The sequence below is a fragment of the Armigeres subalbatus genome, chromosome 3 (assembly GCF_024139115.2).
Source record: "Armigeres subalbatus isolate Guangzhou_Male chromosome 3, GZ_Asu_2, whole genome shotgun sequence".
In the NCBI taxonomy this organism is placed as follows: domain Eukaryota; kingdom Metazoa; phylum Arthropoda; class Insecta; order Diptera; family Culicidae; genus Armigeres; species Armigeres subalbatus.
The window spans coordinates 34,828,567-34,849,199 of record NC_085141.1 but is presented as its reverse complement, the minus strand read 5'-3'; the positions used below and the strand labels follow the sequence as shown (position 1 = coordinate 34,849,199).

General features: G+C 40.6%; 1 protein-coding gene across 2 annotated transcripts in view; it reads left to right on the top strand.

Moving 5' to 3' along the window:
- Nucleotides 1–20,633, top strand: part of LOC134220044 (uncharacterized) — a 587,564-nt gene that overhangs the window by 501,348 nt on the left and 65,583 nt on the right. For both annotated transcript variants that reach the window (XM_062698986.1, XM_062698987.1), the window contains one exon: nucleotides 274–335. In XM_062698986.1, the coding sequence (XP_062554970.1) occupies nucleotides 274–335 (62 nt within the window). The remainder of the gene's footprint in view (nucleotides 1–273; nucleotides 336–20,633) is intronic.

The following is a 20,633-nucleotide window of genomic DNA, read 5'->3' as shown; positions in this document are numbered from 1 at the left end:
GCGTAAATTCTGTATGGCAGCTCTCTGAACGAACGCATAGAAAAAATACCAAAATCGGTCGATCTGCAAATTGTTCTACATTTCGCCGTGCGGGTTTTGTTAATTTGACACGAAAATTACACCGGCTTTTCGGGAGATAATCATCAGTTAACGGTTCGCTCATCTTCACCGCCCCTCGCGTTGAATTATCCAACCTATAAGCTACACCCGAAAATAATTAACTTTGTTTGCTAACGTGCTCTATTCTTCTCGTTCTACTCATCGGCTCAACAGGTCTGCAACGCTGTCTACGTCCGGCTGAACTATACGCAACCGCTCTGCGCCTGTCCTCCACGGTAAGCCCCGAACCCCTACACTGCATTGTTGTTTTTGTTAATCTAATGAGAAAAATAAGAACGGTTCTCGAAAATTTCGACCATGACTCATCGCCTGTAGCTAGTTCATTAAATTGAGGGTAATCAAGTGGAATTATTTGGCGAGCATTGCCAACTGACGAGCAAAATAGCATTATCGGAATATGTAGCGGTATAGAGCACGTGGTGGAAGCACCGGTCCACTTAGAAATTGTCTACGGTTCATGCTTTACATGCTTTAAACATTATTATCCTAATCGAATGAACCGTGTATGTACTTTTTGAAAAACGGAACCGTATATTGGGTAATGACAACCTGTTACCGAAGAATATCTATTTTCATCTTCAATGGACTGAGATATTGGACATTGATAATATGAAGACCAATAAAGATCATTCTGTGAGACAACTTCAATCAGATGAGCATCAGAAGTGGGATGTTCCTGCAAAGTCAGAAGACATCAAATGAACTAGATCATTCCGGAGATCATTGTAGAGCTTCCTCTGAAGCGGCTGACAGAATACTGCCTGTTCGACAAGAATCTGTAGGAATCCCTGCTCAAAGCACTATGAATGCTACCAACCGAATGTATGCTGAATGTCAACCGAATGTATCAAGCATTGGCCCAGTACCGTCAATCAATGGTTATCGTCTTGAAGAAGTTGCAGTTGTTCTACTGTTATTTTGGAAACGTGAGAATGAAGATATCAACCATTTCATTGTAATCAGCGACAACATGAAGCGTGTACTTGGGCTGGACAGTAGGGTGTCCCAAAATTGGACAAAGTCTGGGATTTTGGGGGCTCAACCTTCAAATGAATGCTTAGGGTAAAACAAAAGAAAAATTGTTCTACGACAACTCTGGGAAATGACGTTTAGGGTTGGCCCCGACGCGTTTTATGAAAAAAGTGCATTTTTTATAGGTAACATCGAAAATACCGGTATATCGGAAAGAAATTCGATGAAACCCATCCATTTTATATTTTTTACATTTAACTTAGGGTCTATACTTTATGGCAAAACTTTGATACCGCATGTTTTAGCTCTATATATTTTTCACTGATACTTTAAATGCCCAAAAATGATGAATTTTTCTTAATATTTTTTTATTAATGCATCCAAAACGGGTATCCATCATAATGCTTTCGAAACTAGATATACATAGAAAGGTGGGGAATTTTATAACGAATATTTTGCTAAAAATAGCAACCTCCTATCTCTATCCGTTTAAAAGTTATTCACTATTTACTGCAGCTTGGAAAAGACTTTTGAAATTTCGGATCATAATACTTGGATCATGTTTAAGTAAAAAACGCCTACTTTTCCATACCAACCAAATGAGTGCTTTAATAACCAATATAGCATTCATATGAGTTGCATAAAATTGATTTTAATACTTATTTGAGTGTTATAATGGAAACCCAACGATGGACCAGCAGTAACATGACTGACTACAAATTGTTCAGTTAGTCTGGGTGAGTACTCAAATAGATTGATGAATATGGTTTCAAAACTACTCATAGGTAGGTTCAGCTATCGTTTCATGGTTTGGTGAGCTGTGCAATGTTTCACGATAACAAGGAAATTAATTGTTTTCTGACCAACTTGATTTTTTAACCAGCACGATCATGTGAAGTTAATCCGGCTGGTTCATTTTGGTCCCGATTTATCGATGCAATCAATTTATCATTGTCTTCAGTATTGGTAGGCAAAATAGTTCGTAATTAGTGTAAATTGTTCTTATTTCCAGAGATTCCGTAGATGGTAGATGCCAAATATTTCAATATGCATTATAAAATAATAATGATAATAGTAATTTGTGTAACTAGTTGCAAAAAGATGATTTAATCAGCATGGTTGTACGTTTATCCAACGAGGCTTGCCGAATGAGATAAATACTACGAGTGCTGATAAAATCGAGTTTTGCAATTAGTTGCACACACTATTTTTTGCAATGGCGTAAAATGAGCTTTAATATGGCGTAAAATATGACAAATCGATAACAAAATGATCTAGTTGGATTTGCTTCACATGATCGTTCTTGCAAAATATCAAGATGGTCACAAAACAACTAATTTCCATGTTATCGAGAAACATTGCACAGCTCGACAAGCCATGACACGAAAACTGAACCTACCTATGGGTAGTTTTGAAACCATATTCATCAATCTATTTGAGTACTCACCCAGACTAACTGAACAATTTGTAGTCAGTCATGTTACTGCTGGTCCATCCCATCGTTGGGTTTCCATTATAACACTCAAATAAGTATTAAAATCAATTTTATGCAACTCATATGAATACTATATTGGTTATTAAAGCGCTCATTTGGTTGGTATGGAAAAGTAGGCGTTTTTGCCTTTCTCGTATACTAAGTATACGGTAAAGGCTATATGATCGCTCCAAAAACAAACTTTTTATAGAAGGCCCGGAGACCCATAGTGTTATATACCAATCGACTCAGTTCGACGAATCGAGGTGATGTCTGTGTGTGTGTGTGTGTGTGTGTGTGTATGTGTGTGTGTATGTGTGTGTGTGTGTGTGCGCAAAACTACTAAAAAAAATGTCACTCATTTTTCGGGCACTTACCCTCAACCGATTTGCTCGCAACAAGTTGCATTCGACGCAGAATCCTGTCCTATTGTTTCCTATTTGAAATTGGCCAGATCGGACTATGGGATCAAAAGTTATGGCCAAAATACAAATTCATACGAAAAAATCGCGTAAAAAATGTCACTCATTTTTCGGGCACTTACCCTCAACCGATTTGCTCGCAACAAGTTGCATTCGACGCAGAGTCCTGTCCCATTGTTTCCTATTTGAAATTGGCCAGATTGGACTATGGGATCGAAAGTTATGGCCAAAATACAAATTCATACGAAAAAATCGCGTAAAAAATGTCACTCATTTTTCGGGCACTTATCCTCAACCGATTTGCTCGCAACAAGTTGCATTCGACGCAGAATCCTGTCCCATTGTTTCCTATTTGAAATTGGTCAGATCGGACTATGGGATCGAAAGTTATGGCCAAAATACAAATTCATACGAAAAAATCGCGTAAAAAATGTCACTCATTTTCCAGGCACATATCCTTAACCGATTTGCTCACAACAAGTTGCATTCGACGCAGAATGTCTCATATTTTCTTATTGAAAATTGGCCAGATCGGACTATGGGCTTAGATGTTATGGTCAAATTACTATTTATTGTGAAAAAGAGTTCGAAAAAGTCTAGCTCACTTTTTTAGCACTTAGGCTTCATCTATTGACGCTCGCAACAGATTGCATTCGACGCAGAATCTTGTCCCATTGTTTTCTATTGAAAATTGGCTAGATCGGACTATGGGATCAGAAATTATGGCTGAAACACCATTTTGCCTTTTCTACGAAAAGGCTGTATGTTCGCTCCAAAACCAAACTTTTACAGAAGGCCTGCAGACTCATAGTGTTATATACGTATAAGCTCGATGAACTGCGATGATGTCTCTGTGTGTGTGTGTGCGCGCACCAAAAGTGCGAAAAGTTTAGCTCACTTTTTTGGAACTTATCCTCAACCGATTTAATTCTAACTATAGATAGTAGAATATATAGATGAGCGAAAGCATGGCTGAGTCGATTTTTCTGCCCGTGCACACGCACATATGACGTCACAGCCCTTAACGTTTCCATTGAAATCGTGACGTCATGCTCGTTTGGAGACACGTTTGACAGTTCAGTTCGTTTGGAGACAGAGGATTTATCTTCACTCATCTATATATTCCACTATCTATAATTCCAACAAGTTTCATTCGACGCGGAATCCTGTCGTATTGTTTTCTATTGAAAATTTGGACCATGGGCACAGAAATTATGGCCAAAATATACTATGTGTTATAAAAAAGCGAGTAAAAAAGTCTAGCTAACTTTTAATGGACTTACCCTCAACCGATTTACTCACAACAAATTGCATTAGATGCGGAATCCTGTTCTATTTAGAAAGTTGGCCAGATTGGACTATTACCTTTGAAATTATGGCCAAAATACTTTTTGCCTTTCTTGTGCAACAAAGTTGTACCGAAAGGCTATAATTTCTTTCCGAAAACGAACTATCGGATGCTTCCACACTGATACACTTCCTTCCTCTTCATACGGGAGTTTGGTAGAAAGACGGTCATGAGATTTATATCATAATAAATATTGCCCTCCGCTCGCTTGATGGGAATGACATTTTCGTTTTCTTTTGTGTAGTCGGAGCTTCAGTTCAATTTACAACCAAAAGTGATATCCTTAAAATATATGACTGGGTAAAATAAAACAGGGGTATGTACGTCAAAAGATTGGAAAAGGAAACAAAAATGTCGAAATTCTTATTAGCATATTGTAGATCAAGCTGAAAACCGAACCGAGGTTTCGCGACAATCGCATTTTCTCGCATTTCCGGATGTTGCAACTGCATCGCGAGTAGTGCGCAACTGTGCCATAGTCGGGCACCACTCGCGATGCAGTCGCGACATCCGGGAATGGGACAAAATATGATTTTCGGTTTTCAACTGGATCTGCAATATCTTTGCCATAAATAATCTGATTTTCATAGAACGGACAAAGAAATTTGTCTTTTTTACTCCTAGCTACTAGCTCATCTATTTTCAAGCACACACATTTTACGAAGGTCGAGAAAGGCACCATCACCGCTAGGTGGATTAATCTGGGTTTTTACTTAAACATGATCCAGGTATTATGATCCGAAATTTCAAAAAGTATTTTTCCAAGCTGCAGTAAATCGTGAATAACTTTTAAACGGATAGAGATAGAAGGTTGCCATTTCTAGCAAAATATTCGTTATAAAATTCCCCATCTTTCTATGTATATCTCGTTTCGAAAGCATTATGATGGATATCCGTTTTGGATGCATTAATGAAAAAATATTAAGAAAAATTCATCATTTTTGGGCATTTAAAGCATCAGTGAAAAATATATAGACCTAAAACATGCGGTATCAAAGTTTTATCATAAAGTATAGACCCTAAGTTAAATGTAAAAATATAAAATGGATGGGTTTCATCGAATTTCTTTCCGATATACCGGTATTTTCGATGTTACCTATAAAAAATGCACTTTTTTCATAAAACGCGTCGGGGCCACCCCTAAACGTCATTTCCCAGAGTTGTCGTAGAACACTTTTTCTTTTGTTTTACCCTAAGCTTTCATTTAAAGGTTGAGCCCCCAAAATTCCAGACTTTGTCCAATTTTGGGACACCCTACTGGACAGTCAAACTATAAAGTTAGTTGTCATTAAGCAACTGAAAAGTACCGCAAGAACTTGGTTACACACTCAAGCAGACTTCTTGTTGAAATCTTATGAGGAGACTCTGGAAGACGTTTGGAGTGCCGATTAATGGGTTTGAATTGCGAAAAACATTTGAAACAAATTAGATGGTCGTGAGTCGTTTGCTGATTATTGTCAATCGCAGAAGCTTATTAATCAACTTACAAGAAACAGAACTTGTTGAACACGTTGTGGAAGGAATTTGAGACATAACTTTGAAAAATTAAGCTAGAATTCACAACATAAAGCCTGTTACAGACAAAATGCAAGCATTCCGGATGTTCAGACTAGGTAATGGGGTATTTCCGAAGAAACCAAATTTGTGCTATTCCGGTAACCAGCCAGGTAATTTTGCTGCTAACTGCTGGCATTTTTCAGATCAGAAATCTACATCAACATCGACCTTTTGGAAACTAAGCTACGAGATCAAACGACAACCTGCAGCTAGAGATGTCGCAAATTAATCGATATAATAATCGAGAGGAATCGAGAGTAATCGATTAGTTACTAATCGATTTATCAGGATTCTACGACATCATAAGGATGTCGCTAATTAATTGATTACTTCGATTAATCGATTCATCGTTGTGATAATCGATTAATTTTGAATCGATTACTTACTTGATACTTGATACTTGATGGGCTACAGCTCTTCGATGAACCTACGCCGAATGGAGTATCCTTCTCCACTGGACTCCATCCTGGGCCAATCGCTTCCAGTCGCCCTGAACATTGAGGTCCTCTTCAACTGCAAAAAGCCATCGTGTACGCGGCCTTCCACGAAGCCTGCGGCCTCTTCCGGGTTCTCTACTAAATATTATCTTCGCTTAACGTTCTTCCGGCATACGAACAACGTGACCAGCCCACCGTAGTCTGCCGTGTTGTATAAGCTTAATAATATCCAGCCCTTTATATACCTGGTACAATTCGTGATTCATGCGATGCCGCCAGATACCGTTCTCTTGTTTACCGCCGAGTATTGTCCGCAGCACCTTACGCTCAAACACTCCGAAAGCTCTCCGATCCTTTAACGTCCATGTTTCATGGTCGTATAAAGCCACCAGAAGAATCAGAGTAGTATACAGCGCGAGTTTTGTTTTCGTTTGCAGACTACGGGACTTAAGCTGGTTACGAAGTCCGTAATAAGCCCTATTTGCAGCTGCAATACGCCTTTTCATCTCGCGGGTAATATCATTATTGCACGTCACTAATGTTCCAAGATACACAAATTCTTCCACCACTTCAAATCTTTCACCATCCAACACCATTTCACTACCACCAGCACTTTTGAACCCACGTTGATTGCCAGCGACCATGTATGTACTTCGTTTTGCTGGTATTGATCGTGAGTCCAATCCTCGCTGTCTCCCTATTAAAAGGCACAAAAGCCTCTTCCACGGCACGGCGATCAATCCCGATAATATCGATATCGTCCGCAAATCCCAGGAGCATATGCGATTTTGTAATAATGGTACCGCTTGTTTGCACACCAGCTCTCCTAATCGCTCCCTCGAGCGCTATATTGAACAGTAGATTCGAGAGTGCATAACCCTGCTTTAATCCATCTAAGGTAACAAATGACGTCGATATTTCATCCGCAACCCTTACACTTGATTTCGATCCGTCCAACGTTATACGAATCAACCGTATCAGTTTCGCCGGAAAACCATGTTTAAGCATAATTTGCCATAATTTATTCCGTTTCACTGAATCGTACGCCGCCTTGAAATCAATAAACAGATGATGTGTCTGCAAGTTGTACTTCCGGAATTTGTCAAGGATTTGTCTCAGGGTAAACATTTGATCCGTCGTTGATCGGCCCTCACGAAACCTGCTTGGTATTCGCCGACGAAGGACTCTTCAAGCGGTCTCAATCTGTTGAACAGAATACGGGACATAATTTTGTACGCCGAATTAAGGAGGGTTATTCCTCGGTAATTGGTGCACTCCAGTCTGTGCCCTTTCTTAAAGAGAGGGCAAATGAGGCTGTCCAACCAGCTAGCAGGCATTTCCTCGTCTTCCCATATTTTCGACATAATATGGTGCAGAACTTCAAAAGCTGCTCACTGCCATGTTTGAGAAGTTCAGCCGGAAGCTGGTTCTTCCCCGCAGCCCTATTGTTTTTCAGCTCTTTAACAGCTTTTTAACCTCATCTGGTGTAGGCGACTCGACAGCTTGTCCATCGTCGCTAATATTTATTCTGTTCATCAATGCACCGTCACTTCCACTATTCAACAAAGTTTCGAAGTGTTGCTTCCACCTGGCAGCCACTTCGATTTTATCTGTCAGCAGATTCCCTTGTTGGTCGTTGTACATGACGGGAGATGGCGCTGTCTTTCTCCGCATATCGTTCTGCTCCATTTTTTCCTGCGCCTCACTAATAACTTGTTCTTCGTACTCTTTTTTCTTCCTCCGGTGGGTTCGTTTTTCGGTTGCTCTTGCTTCCTTGTACCGATCTCTATTCGATCGGGTACCCGACACCAACATCCAGCTTCTGGCAACGTTCTTTTCGTCTGTCACTCTCTGACACTCCACATCGAATCAACCCGTCCTTCGTCGCCTCCATGCAGTGCCTAACACTTTTCGTGCTGTTGTGCTCACCGCTCCATGGATCGACTCTCATAGATCGATATTGTCGCTAACGTTGATTGCACTTATCCGTTCTTCGAGCTTCTGGCAGTACTCAGCAGATACTCCTTCCGCCGACAATCGCTGGATATTGTAACGCATTTTTCGCTGTGATCTTTCTTTCGATACAGTTGACAACCGTGATCGAATTTTACTGACAACGAGGTAGTGATCAGAGTCAATGTTCGGACCTCTGAATGTCCGCACATCGATAACATCCGAGAAATGGCGTTTTCGGATATTCTTTCGTGCAAAGTAGGTGCTGCTGATGGCCATCCCTCTGGCAGCAGCGAAATTTACTAGCCGTAGGCCGTTGTCATTGGTAGCGGAGTGAAGGCTCTCCCTACCGATTATGGGACGGAAAAAGTCCTCTCTACCGACCTGAGCGTTAGCGTCTCCGATAACAATTTTCACGTCATGCTTTGGGCACTCCCCATAGGCTTCATCAAGACATTCATAAAACGTGTCCTTCACGTCGTCGGATTTATCGTTTGTCGGTGCGTAAACGTTGATTAGGCTGTAATTGAAGAATTTGCCCCGTATCCTCAACACACAGATTCGTTCGCTAATGGGTTTCCACCGCATCACTCGCTTCATCTGCTTGCCCATCACTACGAAACCAACTCCATGCTCTGCTTTTCCGCTGCCGCTGTGATAGATGTTATACTTGAATGCAGTGTTGGTCGTGGGGTCCACGGCTCGGAATTCACGTTCTCCGGATCTAGGCCATCGGACTTCTTGAATAGCGGCCACGTTCACTCCAACCTTCTGCAGTTCGCGAGCCAGAAGGCTCACTCGTCCATGTTCATTTAGGGTCCTGACATTCCAGGTACCGAGTTTCCAATCATAGTCCTTATTTCGTTGCCGGGTCGATTGCCAAAAATAACGTTCTCTTTTTCTCGTTCTCTTTTCTTTTTCTATGAGAGGCTTCAGTAAGTTACCTTACCGGGGTCGCGTTACCTACATCGCGCTGGTGAGGCTGCCACCTTAGGTATAGCTGTCGCGATACAGCATTTCGTTGATCAGCCGCTGGGTACCAGGCAGACGCTGTTTGAGCCGCACCTCCTGGTGAACAGACGCTCGAGGCGTACCTTCTCACTCTAGCTGATGTCAGAAGGGCAACAGTGCCCAGGATGCCTTTGATTGATTACCTTTGATTGAACTATTGAATTACCTTTGATTGAACTGAACTTGAGTTGCGTGCTCTTGCCTACGCAATGCGGTCGGGTCTGAGCTTGACGACCGACTGGCAAATAGCTTACACAACCTCACTTGATCAGTTAGTACCGTTGCTGATGAAGAATGTGTATAGCCGCCAGACATTCTAAATACTCACGCTCCTCTAATGTGGACGTGTACAATACACATGTGGAAGTATTGGCTTGAGAAATGGATTGCGAGTGATTTGACTATGCGTCCAATTTGGGAATCTCGAGCTCGTTCAGTAGTCGCTAGGTTGCGAAGGCCGACGGAGGTCCTTCGTAGCTTAGTTGGTTAAAGCACCAGTCTAGCGTACTGTAGGGTCATGGGTTCAAGTCCCATCGAAGGGAAAGTGGTTACCTCCAATACATTTTCCAAATCAATGTCTTCCACATAACGTACACCCAACCGGCGGTTGTTAGATTTTCTAACAATTCTGTATAAGAATCTACCAAAACCTGTATAAGATCTGGGCATATGCGAAATTGTTAGATTCTTATACAAAAAATGTAAGCGCACAAACAAATATTGTTAGAAAAGCTTACAAAATTGTTAGATTCTTATACAATACTTGTATAAGAATCTAATAATTTCGCATATGCCCAGATCTTATACAAGTTTTGGTAGATTCTTATACAGAATTGTTCGTATGGAGCCCTTATTCTGAAAGCTGGACTTCGAGAATAGAAGCCGTCCAATCTCGTTTTGTTCGTTATGCGTTGAGGTATCTTCCTTGGCGTGACTCTTTCAACTTACCATCATACCGGAGTCGCTGCCGTTTACTTGCAATGGACACATTAACTAGGAGACGTCAGGTGAAAAGAGTTCTGTTTATAGATAAAATGATAACTGGATGTATTGATTAATCCAATTTGCTAGCTCAAATCAACATAAATGTTATTCCTCGTAATTTGAGACAAACGAACTTTTTAAGATTGGACTATAGACGCACTGGCTATGGTCAGAACGAGCCAATACGTATAATGTGTTGTATGTTTAATAGTGTTTACAGTTTATTTGATTTTTCTATAAGCACAAGTAATTTCAGACTACGATTGTTGCAATCTAACGCATTTGCCTAGCTTAAGTTTTATTCATGTAGACAATGATGTCAGATGAATGTACCAATTAATAATAATAATAATAATAATAATAATATGGAGATTTTTACAATCGTACGGAGACGTTATTGGGTCGGGACATAGACGACTCCCCAGTTAGTCTTGCGAGCCACTCGCCGATGGCGAGTTCGATTCTCGGTTCGGCCTAAGATGTTTTCGGGTGGGAAACATTCTCGAGTCCCTTTACTTACTTACTTATGGATCCTGTAAACCTCCGGTGGTGCAAAGGGCCGACTTGAAAGATCTCCATCCTGAGCGTTGCCCGGCTATCGCTTTAACCTGTTGCCAGGTTAGATTTCGGTCGACTTCTTTTATTTCCTCATTGAGGCTTCGCCGCCATGAGCCTCTGGGTCTGCCTCTGCTGCGATGTCACGCTGGGTTCCAGTCTAATGCTTGTTTACAGTTTTCGTTTCCGCCCCTACGTAGAGTGTGGCCGACCCAGCCCCAAATTTCTGTTGCTATCGGCCTCTGGTGACAACGACGATGGAGCTCGTTGTTTGAGATCCAGTTGTGAGGTCACCAGGCCCGAATTATATACCGCAGGCATCTGTTAATGAACACCTGCAGCCATTGAGTGTTCTCCACTGATACACACCATGTTTCGCTAGCGTATAACAGCACAGATTTCACGTTAGAGTTGAAAATTCGTATTTTGGAGCGTTCACTTATCTGCCTGTTTTTCCAGATATTTCTTAAACTCGCAAAGGCAGCCCTTGCTTTCTTGATCCAACGATCTCGAGTCCCTGGGCATAGTGTATCCATTGTATTTGCCACACAAAACCCATACCCATGCAATGGCGGACATAGAAAAGCTTTCAATTAACTACTGAGAAAATGCTAACAGAATACTAAGTTGAAAAGCAGGCCAAGTTCCAGTTGGAATGTAGGGCCATAGAAGAAAAAGAAGATAGAGATAATATTAATCGAACGACCTTCCTTCTACCAAGCTTTTAGTTGGAGAAAAGAAAAGTGCATCTGTGTGAAAAGTGAAACTGACAGTAAGATGTGTGTCGCTCAAATAAAGGGTTTCCACCGACGAGTACTATTCTAGGATGTACTCCCAATGACATCAGCATTTTGGTTGATTGGTTTGTAAATGAGCAGTTTTGTTTATGCTTCTTTCTAATCGTAGAAATTATGTGTCATCTATTTCTATGAAATATCCTTACAAAACATTTTAAATGGTAATCCCCGTGCATTTTAAATGATGTCGGGAATTATATTTCACATGCCCTGGTGTTTTTTTTTCTTTTTTTATAGAGGGATGAAGGAAAATTTGAAAACAGGCACCTTGAATCAACACTCTGGGAGTGGGGTTGACAGGTGTCCGACCCACCAAACCCACACGAGTAGCGCAATATGGCAATCGAACTCCCCGAGCTCCCCTTGTGCCACGTAGCTCGAAACACTCCTCGTCTTCCCGGATGACCAGCCCGACTGGCATCATGCTCGCAATCACGCAGGCTGCATCGTGTGATATCGTGCGGTAGGCAGATATCACTCTGAGACACATCAAGCGGTACGTGCTCTCCAGCTTCCGCAGGTAACTGGTTACCCCCAGAGCTCTCGCCCAGGACGGGCCGCCGTACCTAAGAATAGATACGGCAACGCCTGCCAGTAGCCTACGTCTACTGGCACACACCTTGGAACTGCTGGACATCATCCTCGATAATGCTGCAACAGCAGTCGAAGCCCTCTTGCACGCATAGTCGACATGGCTGGCGAAGGTCAGCTTGTCGTCTATTACGACCCCAAGGAGCTTAAAAATCTGCTTTAATGCGATCGCGACTTCACCCACGTGAATCACTGCATGTTGAACCGACTTGCGGTTGTTGATGATAATCCACTGTGCTGATCGCGTGTGCTGCGGTCAGTTCTACCTCGGGAATTGACTCCCCGTAGACCTCCAAGGTTACGTCATCTGCGAAGCCGATGATCTTAACACCAGGAGGGAACTTTAGCTTCAGAACCCCGTCATACATAAGGTTTCATAATATCGGGCCCAGTATTGAACCTTACGGAACTTCTGCAGTAATAGGAACGCTTCTCTGACCGGCATCGGTCTGGTATAATAGTACACAGTTCTGGAAATAGCTTTCCAAAATCCGGTACAAGCCCACCGGTAGGCCAAAAAAATGTAACGAGAGCGCAATGGCATCCCAGCTTGCGCTGTTGAATGCGTTCTTCACATCAAGTGTCACTAACGCACAATATCGAATACCTCGCCTATTTTTTTTGTAGGATCGCTATCTCGGCGGAAATTCCCGAGGTGTTAGGCTATCTTAAAGGTCACTGCACGGACGAGCCCAATCTTTTTTTCACTGCCAAAAAATTAGAAAACAACAAGGGCTGACTGTCAAAATTGACATTTGCTGGCCGTGTTGTTTTCTAAGTTTCATGAAGAATGAAATAGAATCTTTCGTGCAGTACCCAATGTCGATTATATTCTTATATAATTTCTAGGCTACAAAATATTTGGGCAATAAAAAGGGTCGAACCCAATGCTGCGTCATTGCCGACTTCAACTTCATCCCATATGCGACCATGAAAAACAACAAATAATATTCTTTTGTTGTCGTTTTTCATAACAACGAGCTTTTCTAAATTTAGTGTGTTAGTTCGCCTCGCAGCTTAGTGTTCATTGAGCACTTCCACAGTTATTAAATGCGAGTTTTCTAACCCAAGTAAGTTACCATTTCTGCATTCGTATACATATCATGAGGCTAACACGATGCTACTTTTATGCCCAGGGAAGTCGAGACGATTTCCAAACCGAAAATTGCCTTGACCGGGACCGAATAAACGAACCTAGCCACCCTCAGTATGGTTTTGCTTTGTAGCCGCGCATCTTACCGCACTGCCAAGGAGGGCCCTATACAAGGTTTACAATACAAATTGCAAAAAAAATCGAACTTCGCTAATCCTCCTGCCCGGTTTTCAAAACTCGATTGAGTATTTCGAATATGATTGGACTGATCGGCGATCAAACATTTTTATTCACATTCACCATCACCGCCAATTAAATGCCTGACGTAGGATTATATTGCATTAAAACCATAGTGCAAGCTCCCGATAGTTATGATACCGACTAACATCAACATCCACGACCACTTTCCCTTTCATCACCTCAAGCGGTCGCACATGAAGACGAAACAGCTTCAGAGCAAGCAAAGCTTTCCTCTCATCTCGATCTGATAGCCATCAGATCAACCAACAGGGATCGGTAATCATTGGACAATTATTGTCTAATCCGTTCAGAGTTTGTGCTTCTGCCTGCATCGAGTAACATCAAGTTACCTAACTTTCACCATCCTCAACCACACAACGATGATTATCAACCGCGCCTCTGATGGATTATGTGCGTTTGAATTATTCTGGGAAGTCATCGCGTTGGGGCTCACCGCACCGCTGCAGTATGCTACTGGAGTGCTACCCCACAATTTGAATTAAATGCCTACTACTCGTTGGTGCCCGGATTGATCTATATCTTAAGCGGTTGGTACTTCAAGTGAGTTTACCTACACTTGAGTAGCTCGGTCGACTCGAAAAGAAGTTAGGAAAAAGAATTGAAACAACGCTGAAGACGGTGTTACGATTAAGTAGAAGTGGTCTGGTTTCATATTATACGGACCGAATCCAGATTTGAAAAAAAAAAATCGTGGAATTTTGTTTAACTTTGCTCAAGAGATTTTCTGCCCGATGCGGGCTTGTCTCTTTCGATAATTCCATAATCCGAAACCCGACAAATATTAATAACAGATATTCACATTTTTATGTTTACGAATAAACAAATAATTTCCAGTCTGACTTAGATTTCCCCAATTTTCTCACATTAACGTGTTATATTTACTATGGGATATTTTTAGGTTCACCTTGATCGAACAAAGAATTTATCAACTAGAACACAAGATCCGACTACAAATTATGAGAAATAATAAAATAAAATGACAAAACGGAGCATTAGCTGCTAAGGCAGTCCCTAATCACAACACTTTCTTTGGCATACCTTTATCGAAATTGGCCTATTACCAATGAATGGAACTCATTAGTCACTTTTCTATATAGGCTCGGGTTCATGTGACGGGATGTTATTTCCCTAACGCGACATCATGCATTCGTTCGCATGGTTTCTTGTTCTGCTCTGTCATTTTTCTGTAGCAACGCTCAGCTTTGGAAAATGTGTCAAGCCAAATATACCACTGGCACAATGTCAAACTGGAACCCAAATAAGAGCATTTTTGGTAGAAATATCATCCGATTTGCGACCGTTCAACGTTCCAGACAGCTGGGTAACTGATGACATGCTGCAGTCTCATTGTTGGCGGCTATATCTTACCTGCAATGAAAAGCTGATCAACATTACTGTAAGGTGTTTCTGTGTGCAGATCTTTAACTGCGAGTCCGTGGTAGAAGAAGCACATCCGACAAATGAAGAGCCATTCTGGAACTTACATCAATTAGGTTTCACGTACTATAACACGTACATTCCCAAAAATCATTTCGTAGGTCTAGAAGACTAGTTCGCACTATTCCAATTATTACCACTTGTATTTTATCTTAACAAAAGTTAGAATTGCCGGAATGCCATCAACTCGTCTACTAGACTTATAAAGACATCCTACTAAACCAAGATCCATATTAATTCTATCCTCAAAAAGCCTATTATTGCTGAACAGCTGCATACGATTTCCGAATAAGACCTGGAGCAGCGCAACCCTGACCGGATCCGTGTCAACCGAACCGAATAACAACACGTTTGCAGCGGATTTTCTAGAACCGAGACACAATCCTTCAGTCAATCATAGCTGGCTGACTTGTAACTACTTTAGCGAGAAGCTGTACGTTCGAGAGACCAGCAGTGATCGGCTTAAAAGATTTGTTCTGAAATTGGGCGGAGCACTGATGGTGGCCTGCATGCTGTTATCTGTTTTTTGGTTATTGCTAAATGGATGTAGAACGATGCGGTTCTGTTCGCTGTGAATTTTCTGTGTGGGTAATATTAGACACAAAAGAAAAGGTAAGGCATTATGGCAGCATGTAATAGCACATTTTCCAAATGTAATCGTAATATGAATGTTCTGTTACATATGAATATACTTGCGTCCGTGTTGTCCGGAGCAATCCGGACAGCCACCAGATACCAGACAGCCACCAGACAGAGTTTATGATCCCTCCTATTCTTTCAGTGTCCCGTTTAGAAGACAAAAAACGAACAGTGGGTAATGTCTGTGACATAACCGCTAAGTGGACGTAGGACTAAGATACATAATATGTCCAAATTTCTCACATCAAGTATTTTGGATAAATAATCGGCGTTGCATACCATTCCTTGGCAAAATCTTCTCATCAAACCGACACAGAAATCAAATCTACTACGATCAAAAATCGTCAAAAAAAATTCAGGAAGTAGGGTTTCTTACCCCATTCCCGGCCTAACATGCGTACGACTGCATTATTCAATTGATATTTATGACAGGAAGCAACTTTTCCTGAATTTTGTGGGCTGTATAATACTGCATTGGGGTTCACTTTTGCTTAAAAATAGCTATCCTTGCCAAACATCGTTTAAAAAGCTTTTATGTGATTTAAATCAATGAGGTGCAGCACTCATTTCAGTCCTCGCGATTTCCCTTCGGCATATCATCCAACCAGTTCCCGGCCTAAGCAAAATTTTACTCAATCTCTCACCATTTTTCTCTCATTCTCTCTCAGGACGGTAGAAAATGCGACGTAAACAAAATATGCACGTTCCACGACAACAAGATGACAGATGGTATCATTCATAATCATTTTTATTTGGTTGAGAAGATATATTTACTCATCCGAATTTTTTCCAAATACTTAAAAACAATATTTTTTCACCTTTTGAAATCGAGAAAATTATAAATAACATGATAGCGTCAACGTATTAGACAGTTTTCCTATTAACGATGAAGGATCATTTTCATTCTCCTGGCCTTTTGGCAGCACGGTGCGGCTAGAAGTTTTTGGGCCGAGGTGATTTTTTGTTCGGTTTGAGAATATATTTTTAAATGTATTCTAATTATGTTTATATAAGTTCTAGTGATACGTTCTAGTGATTAGATTGAAGTGCATGTGTTAAGCATTATGGTGTGTTGATTAAAAGCTTGAAGCAATGATTGTAACGAGCACTAGGACGATTTTCAGGTAGGTGTTTATTTGATGATACCGTTTTGTAAAAGTGGAAAGAATCACTCCGGCTCAGTGGTGTGGCATCGGAGAGCGAGATTTTGAAATCTACATTTTTATTTTCTACAATTGGATCAATTAGGAGTAAAACAAGTGATTGAAAAATATTGAGTATTGTGAAAAATAAATGGGAGACTTTTAAAAAATTATCAATCATAAACCTACGGCTTCCAAACAGTATGAATCATTAGTTTTCTGTGCAGTGAGCCGGGAACCGGGTCCATAGGCCCAAGTAGTGATTTACCCTATCGGTCCGGTCACGAAATATTAGCCTCGACAGTGGCAACCTTCCCACTGAAGGACTGCCTGAAATAAACCACAAGTTGGCTCAGCAGGGGATGTAGACTGTATCTCAGCCTTTCCACTGAAGGGCCTTCTAATCCGTGCGATAGCGACTGAAGGAGAACATTATTTTTAACTCTTAGAGCCTTGAAATAGGCTGTTTGCTTCGGCTAAGTGCAAAAAGTAAGAAAACGATCTTTTCAAATAAACGCGAATTTCTAGTGATGGTATAAAAAAGACTGAATGCTCTGCGATGGTTGATGGTTTGTTTTTGAGGGATATTAACTCAGGCGGTCATTCATCCCTAACGGTTGGTGTTTACAGTTGGTCGATCAAGTTGGTGTCCTTCAGGAATTCAATCAGTTTCTCTTCGTTGGGTGGTGATAAAATCTCCTCAGGCGTGCTACTCAAATTTAAAGCCAAGCGTTGCGTTGCATAAGCGTTACATTCTGATAGGATATGGGGGACAGTGAGGGGGATATTGCAAGTGATGCATATTGGGGGTTCGGTTTTATCGAGTATGTAGCCATGGGTAAGACGAGTATGGCCGATTCGTAGACGGGAGAGAGTGCGACGATATTTCGGGTTTTTGTTGTCTGGCCAGGGTAAAGTGGATGGTTTGATTCTTCTCAAAGCAACGTCTCTGTTTGAGAACCATTTGGATTCCCAATGTTCTCGAATTGTTCCCTTGACTCTGCGAGCGAATGCACTTTTCTTTTATACTACTTGATTTTGAATCTTCTCTGCTTCCCAATTGGTGGGCCAATCAGCTAGTGTCTTGTATCCCGCTTCTTTGTCAGCCAAAGCGTCATCATCATCAACGCGTTCGAGAAGGGCTTCTTCTTTTTTAAGGCTCCCCCAGACCTAAGCGATTTCATCGCCGCGATTCTATCGTTGGGTCGCTGCAAGCAATGTTTGATTTACGCTTCCATACCAACGGCGACAGAATCGCTGTCGCCAAGCGATAGAATCGCGTTGCGACTGTCGCGTCGCGTATGTTTGGGGGAACCTTTACGCTTGTTGCTCGCTGCTGGCGTCTATTTCTTAACGGCAGCGATGCCAGATCTACGGAAATTTCCGTAGATTTACGGAATTGAGTGCTTTCTACGGATCTACGGATCCGTAGGTAAAAACTACGGAAATTTGAATATTTTTGCGGAAATCTACGGATTTTATTTAAAAGTGCACTTTTAATTTCAATGGGAGTATCTGTGTTTTTAATTCATTAATAATTTTTACCTCATTTAAATCTAACTACCTAGTGCTATAAATATAGAACACACAGATGAAAAAATGAAATTTTCCTGGAGGAAATCCTGACGTAATTCTCGAAGAAATATCTGGAGAAGCTAGGCATTCCATTAGACCTTCCATCATAATTTTTTTCAAAAATCCCTTCAGGAATTCATCCGGAAGTTCCACAAGGAATTCTTTTAGAAACTTCATGCAAAATTTGTTTAGAAATTTTCTCAGTAATTCCTTTAGGAATATTTTTAGAAAATCCGTTCGGATTTTTCTTTGGAAAATCTTTCTAAAAATCATTTGTAAGTTCCTTCAGAAATACTTTCGAGAGCTCCACCAGGAGTTCCAAATAATTTCCATTGAACATTCTTCCATCCTTTCAACATCCTTTGTGAATTTCTCCAGAAGATTCTTCGAAAGATTCTACGGGAAATCCTCTGAAAATTCTAAGAAATCCATATAAAACTCCCTAAGGTTTTCTGAAATAAATATGCTGGAGGCAGTTCTGAAGAAAGTTCTAAGAGAATTTCCAAATTATTAGACTTTCAAATGAGTATCTGGAAGAATTTCCCAAGAATACTCTGGATTTTTTTTTGAGTAATTTCGTTAGGATTCTCCAAAGAAATCTCTTGAGGAGAACTCTTAGCTGAATATCCAAAGAATTCTTGAAGAAAATCAACCTTCCAGGACTCGCACTCGCAGCTCGCGTGTCGTTTACAACAGAGGCGGAACTGCGTGACCGCTCCAGGACCATGCGAGTCTCGGAAGGTTAAGAATTTCGAAAATTGTTTTACAAAAATCCTTTAGAAATTCCTTTTGTAATTCGTTCGGATGTTTATAGAATTTCGTCTTAACATTATTTCATCTATTCCTAAAAAAAATCATTTCTATTTGGAGAGAATTCAGCTGGATAAATTTAAAAAAAATATAATTTTCGCTGTAGCGATTGCTCTGGGAATTAATGAAATTATTTCTTAAGGAATTCCTGTAGGAATTTTTGAAAAAGTTACAAAGGACTTTTTTGGAAGATTTCCGTTAGAAATCCTTAGAATTTCTGAACGAATTTCCAGAAGAATTTCTTGCAGAATTTGGTTTTCCTATAGAAATTTCAGAAGAAATTTCCCGGAAGTTAGTGAGCTTCCGATAACAATTTCTGAATTCATTTGCGGAGAATATTTGAAAAGAAGTCCTGTTGGAATTTTAAAATAAATTCCTGGAATAATTTTTAATGAAAAGTTGAAGATAGAAATATGTGCATGGCTTACCGAATTAATTCCTGGAAGTATTGCATATATAATCATTTTAAATATTTCCTGGAAGACTTTCCGAAGCATTTCTTGATAAATTTATGAAATAACACCAGAATGAATATTTCAAGATTTTTATCGAGGAATTTTTGCACCAAATATGGATTATAATGTCGAGATTAGGGGAATTTCTTGGTTGCTCTCTTAATTTCAGCGTCAAAATAGGGTTTTGTTCAACTTCTATACTGGCCAAATTATGAATGAACTAATTACGTCAAAATTGCTGGTGAACGAACATTATCACAACTCTGGCACCGCCAGTACTAATTTACAATGGTCAAGATGATCTCCTAAGTGATGAAAACATCATTTGCCTAAACTGAAGAGAGATCTGCATAAATTGGAGGAAACTAAACTACCAGTTAAATAGCCCACCTGGATTCACTCCAACAGGTGTAATCAGTAGAAAGGATCTAATTTTTTCTATCTGTACAGTCTTACTCACCTTTGCACATATACACCGTATACACCTTTGCGAAGCAATTCATTTTAGGCATAGTGTTGGGCTCGGCCCAACGCTATCCTTGCTTATTTCGTAGTTACGGATTGTCATCGGAGCACTTTCGTCTTTAAAATAGGAAAACTATGTAGGGTCGATATTCAAGAATGCTCAAGCTTAGTAGCACTAAAGAGCCAAGTAATTAGCTTTATAATTGGAGTTGTCCTGAAAATTAGGAAGTCCATAATATTATACTGATTCTATGTTGAATCAATAAAAGTTCTATAAATAAAATGCGGAAATGATAATCTTAGCGTTGGAAACAGTTACTATCAAAAATATGTAGCAACTGCTAATTGCCTTTATGACGAGTGTGGAAATCTGTATAGGGCACCGTGGCACCGTGCCTTTTACGTTTTTGGATTTTCATGAAAATTACGATATAACAAGACCAGTAACTATAAATGTTGAAGTTTTGTGGTCTTATTGTTATCTTGTATTGATAAATTTACGGAATTGATGTTGAAGTAATCTGGCATCGCTGCT